At 42.5% G+C, this 5,045-nt stretch overlaps 1 protein-coding gene across 1 annotated transcript in view; it reads left to right on the top strand.

Moving 5' to 3' along the window:
* Positions 1–437: 437 nt before the first annotated feature.
* LOC128875153 (uncharacterized) overlaps positions 438–5,045 on the top strand; it is a 5,849-nt gene continuing 1,241 nt past the window's right edge. Inside the window, exons 1-4 of the mRNA XM_054120525.1 lie at positions 438–739; positions 815–1,040; positions 1,717–2,216; positions 3,141–4,412. Of these exons, the coding sequence (XP_053976500.1) occupies positions 438–739; positions 815–1,040; positions 1,717–2,216; positions 3,141–4,412 (2,300 nt within the window). The remainder of the gene's footprint in view (positions 740–814; positions 1,041–1,716; positions 2,217–3,140; positions 4,413–5,045) is intronic.

The raw sequence follows: 5,045 nt of genomic DNA, 5'->3' as shown, positions 1-5,045 counted from the left end.
GCAAATATTACATTATTAAACGGACATCGGAACGCAGAAGAATCGATATAGAATATTTTTATTACAGCGCTGTCGTTAATCTGGTCGAAATAATCGACGTATCGAATAAAATTACTTTTTCAATTTTCCGTTCAAAAAATATGTTTCGGCGACACATTCAAATTCCACGGGACAATGAAATGTCACAGGCTCGGCGCGGTTCGTTTCTGTTAGGTTATATAGAAACTAAATATCGCAGTCCGAACGATCGTTGAAGCATTTACGATGTAACTAACGTTTCCCGAACATTTAACAGTTCGAACGACAAAATTATCGAGTAGGATCATTTTCTGCGTATCGAAAGTCGCGGAGGCTCGTCATCGGATATGATGAACTGATCTGGGGTAAACCGAACCAATTGAAACTAAATTAAATAAGTGGCGTGGAATCGGACGAAAATGGCCGAAAACCAGGAAACCGACGAAGAGTTCACTGACGCTGAAGACACTACCACGGATGCGGTGGAGACTGAAGCAACAGTGGACACTGATGCTCCAGGGGATGAGGCAACCGAAACCGAGGATGAAACACAAAAACGAACAGGAGGAGATGACGAAGACACCCCGCGAGTAGAGAAGAAAACATCGGTAAAAGTTAAGAAGAAAATCGGGGGAAAGAAACGGAAATTTTCCATGGAGAGATGCACGAAGAAAAGGTGGACTTGCGACGACAAGGCTCTGTGGCGTATTTACATGAACACGTAAGAAAAGTCGCAGACAAGTAAACAGGTACGAACGACGAGATTGTCGCGTGCTAAGTTTCGCAATTTTCTCAGGTTCGTGGAGGATCAGGAACAGTTAGAGAAAGACGACATATTCAAACAAAGAAAGCCGGCCAATCTGCGAAAATTTCCGCGCGTTCAATCGGAAGACGATTTATCTGCTCCTCACAGATGCTTGCCTCTCTCCGCTTTCCAGTTTCGCGATCAGTTGGCCCTGCCCGATAAACGGGATCGCTCGAAAATGATCCGAATTTGGAGGAATATGAGATCCAACCCGCCGGTTAGCAAATCATTGGGCAAATTACAGAAGCGAAATGATAGTAACGATTATTAAACAAATTTCACTATGCGAACCCCTTACCGGGGCTGTTTATAAAGTTACAAATTATAATTCGATGTAATTCTGTCGCACGATTTATTTATTTGTGCGTTTAACCTTTCGAAGGAGCAATTTTAAATGGATATTCTTTTGCTTCGATTCGATACACAGGGACCAAAGCAATTTTCATCTGTAAATCGATTTTGAAGAAAACGTCTATCGAAGAAAATTATTTCAATTAAATGGTAGGTTTGATGTTTTCGAGAGTATTTTCGTATAAATATGCGTATAGGGCATTCCGAGTCATTTCGATCACTTTTGGACCCGACCATTTTTGACTTGGCTGGAATTTCTTTGTATCATAGTACCCTACTAGATGTTTGTGAATTTTTGCAGATTTTTGTACTGTACCAAAAAAAAAAAAAGTTATGAATTTAATAAAAAAAGAAACGTCATTTTTTCTTGAGATAGCTGTAGCTCCCACGTGTAAGTTTACATGCATATTTATCATGAAAAAATCATGTGATAAAATCAAAACTGTTATTTAATTTAGTTAAGCTTCTTCGATAGACATGGAGAGTACGAATATTTCAGTCTTCAATCTTTCAATATTTTTTGAAATGTATCGTTCCTACAGGTACACGCGACCAAGTCAGACACGGAAGTGACACCTCGCGTTTCGAAGACCGACAGCCAGAAATGGCCAGGTATGTGGCCGTGCACGCAGCGCGATTTGATTAGGGAACTCGAGGAACGTCGACGTCAGAGGAGGGCTCAGAGGAAGGATCTGTTCCCGTGCGATCCAGACGACGAGGACGTCTCCGTAGATCCCAACAAGGACTTTTCCGATCGCAAGGAATTAGGTCACGCCAGAATACCGCAAGTGTGCCCCTTACCCACCAAAGAGACGCTAGTCGATCGGGCTGCTGGCGAACAGGCCGGCTTAGTCGACGGTGATTACATCATTTTCGAGTTGCCCTCGAAAGCGAGGGGTAACAGGGTCTACGCCGATGTATGTCTTCGTGGTCTGAAGGGTATGCACTTGCCGGAACTGGGACTGTTACGACAGCGTCAAAGCACGTGGAAGTTCTGCTTTTACCAAGCTGTCGTTGCGCTTTTGGCCAAGACACAGCTGAGGTAATTCCTTGTTTGTTTGGAAGTCTGTCTACCTTCGAGTCCTGATAGTTTAATGACTAGACTGCGGATCTTTGAGCATTTATAGGAAATTTGAATGTCCAAGTACCTACAAAATGGAAACAATATGCAAGGATATAACAAAGATTGAAAGTAAAGTTCATGTTATAATATTTGCAGAATAAAATAAATTCCTATATAGGTTCAATTTTTGTAGGCACGTTCGCGAAGATTTGATTTTGCATAAAGATCCGCAGTCTATTAATGACATTTGAGATCTTTTGGTGAGAAGAAATTTTCTGATACCAGAAGACTCCCACAGCGACACTTAAGGAGAGAAGCTGATGTCTGAAAGATTTATGCGTGAAATGGGTTGTCAACATTACTTTGACAATGTTGAATGTCTTTTATTTTTAAAAACCTCAGCAAAAATGTAAAATATCTAATTTTAGACCCAGGAAAAAATGACTCCTTACCTCGACAATTAACTTTCGCTTCGTTTGTACCAATTAACCCGTTGCCAGGGTTGACCACCAATATTTCTTTAAGTTTGATTTCTTTAATCCTTTATTTACCGAATTTCTCAAAAGTTTTTGAAATCTAACCGTCCATCTTGGTCTTATATCATCATGCAGAGAACAAGTTTCCAAAAAGAAGCTTGTGATCTTGAAAGTCACGAATAGAGTTGAATTAATACCGTACCATGGAAAAATTGTCTTACAAGTCCCGCCAGTAAATAAAGGGTTAAAATTCGAAGAGTCACTAAAACGGTTCTCGGTGAGACAAAGGTGACCTGATTCTCAAATCTCAAATTAGAGATCTCATTTTCGAAGTTGATCCAAGCTTAACATTCGCGGCAATATGCTAAGCGTCTCGAGTTGCTGATGAGAAAAAAAATGGGTTAACATAGAACCATACTTTCACAAGATACAAGTACGCATGGAGCGCGAACATCGATTACATCTACGAGCACGCGTGGATGCTGTACACCCACATCGGTATGATCAACGTGAAGAAGAAGCAGAGGCTGGACGACATCGTCGTGTACAATTACAAATACAGCATCGAGGTGGAGCTGATCAGAGAATTGAACGACGTTCCCATCGTGACAGGCGTCGGCTGGGATTTCGAGGAGGACAACTTGAGGCGAAAAATGCAATTGGAACGAAAGGAGTTGATGAACGTTCGGTTGGAGATCGGCTCGGAGAAGATCACCGACCAGCAAAGGGCGCCCGTTCACAGAGGCACGAAGAAGATCGAGGATTGGTTCGACAAGCTGAAAATACGCTATCGGAACTGCATACTCCGCACGACGAGATTCTGCCTGGCGTTCTGGAGAGACAATACCTTCTGGTACCTGTACAATCCGTATCGATGCGACGAGTTCGGTTACTGGGACGACACGGGTCGCGCTTGCATCTTAAAATTCTGCTCGAGGAACTCGCTCAGACGCCACCTGATGATACTCTTGTTGAGAGCGTACGTGCACGCCATCCCGAAGTCGGACATGCAGAGAGCTAAGGAGGCTGCGCCTAAGCCTCCGGAGCCGGTGTTGTTCGGGGAAGATGCGCCCAAGTTGCCAGAGCCAGTCGAGGAAGTGTCGTGGGAGGAGGAGTTCTATACGATCCAGATATACCACGTCACGCATCACTGTTGCCAGATCCACAATTTGAAGCTTTTGCAACGAAGCGGGCCGAAGCCACCGCGACGCCTAGCGAAGAGGAAGACGATCGACGACTGTCCGTTCGATCCTCTGGACGTTCGAGATCCGTGCACGATCGAGCAAGAGGAGGGAGACGCGAAGGACGCGATCGAGAAACCGATATGGCTGAAACTGTACAAGATCATTTGGGCCAAGTGCATGCCCGCCACTCAGAAGAAGAAGAGCGCGAAGGAGGCTGGCACCGGTAAAATGCGATGGCATCAGTACGTCGTGGAGGAATCGAACAAACTGTTCTCTCTGTGGGGAGAGCTGCACATCAGTGACGGGATGTTCGAACGGGAGAACCGAGGGATGCAGACATACGCTTGTTACGTGGTCTGCGCGGGCATGACCAGGATCATGGCGCCGGAGTACTGGAGCTCGAAGACCCTCGACGTGATCGTCATGTGCGGTGACAGATACTACACCCACAGCAAGCTGGAAGCGGAGTTCAAGTCGACCAAGAACGAGTACAGTCACGTGAACTGTTGGAACAGGTATTTAATATACTGTTGCGCTTTACTGCATATTCGTTTCTGTAGTCGTTTAGTATGTAGGCAATCAAGTTGGATAAGTTGGTCAAGTGTGTTTGAGAAAAGTAAGAAGAAGGGTTCGTACTTATACAATATGCTATTTCATTAAATTTATTTAGAATATTTTCGTAGGTTCCATTGAGAAGGATATACAATTTAACAAAATTGTATATGTTTTCGTTGTCGTCACAATTTCAGAAAAGAGCTTCAAAGTTACATATAAAAATATAAAGCTGTCTGAATCTTTCTGAAAAGTAATTAGATTCAAATGTGAAAAAAATAATTTAACACATTTGTATATATTTTCATTGGCCCCACACATGCAGAAATGAGCTTCAAACTTATATCTACATATAAAAAAATAAGGCTGTCTGAATCTTTCTGAAAAGTAATTAGATACAAATGCGAAGAAAATAATTTAACACAATTGTATATGTTTTCGTTGTCGTCACACATTCAGAAAAGAGCTTCAAAGTTACATATAAAAATATAAAGCTGTCTAAATCTTTCTGAAAAGTAATTAGATTCAAATGTGAAGAAAATGATTAACACATTTGTATATATTTTCATTGGTCCCACACATGCAGAAAAGAGCTT

The sequence above is a fragment of the Hylaeus volcanicus genome, chromosome 4, assembly GCF_026283585.1.
Source record: "Hylaeus volcanicus isolate JK05 chromosome 4, UHH_iyHylVolc1.0_haploid, whole genome shotgun sequence".
Classification (NCBI taxonomy): domain Eukaryota; kingdom Metazoa; phylum Arthropoda; class Insecta; order Hymenoptera; family Colletidae; genus Hylaeus; species Hylaeus volcanicus.
Note: the sequence above shows the minus strand (reverse complement) of the source record. Positions and strands in the feature narration are given on the sequence as shown.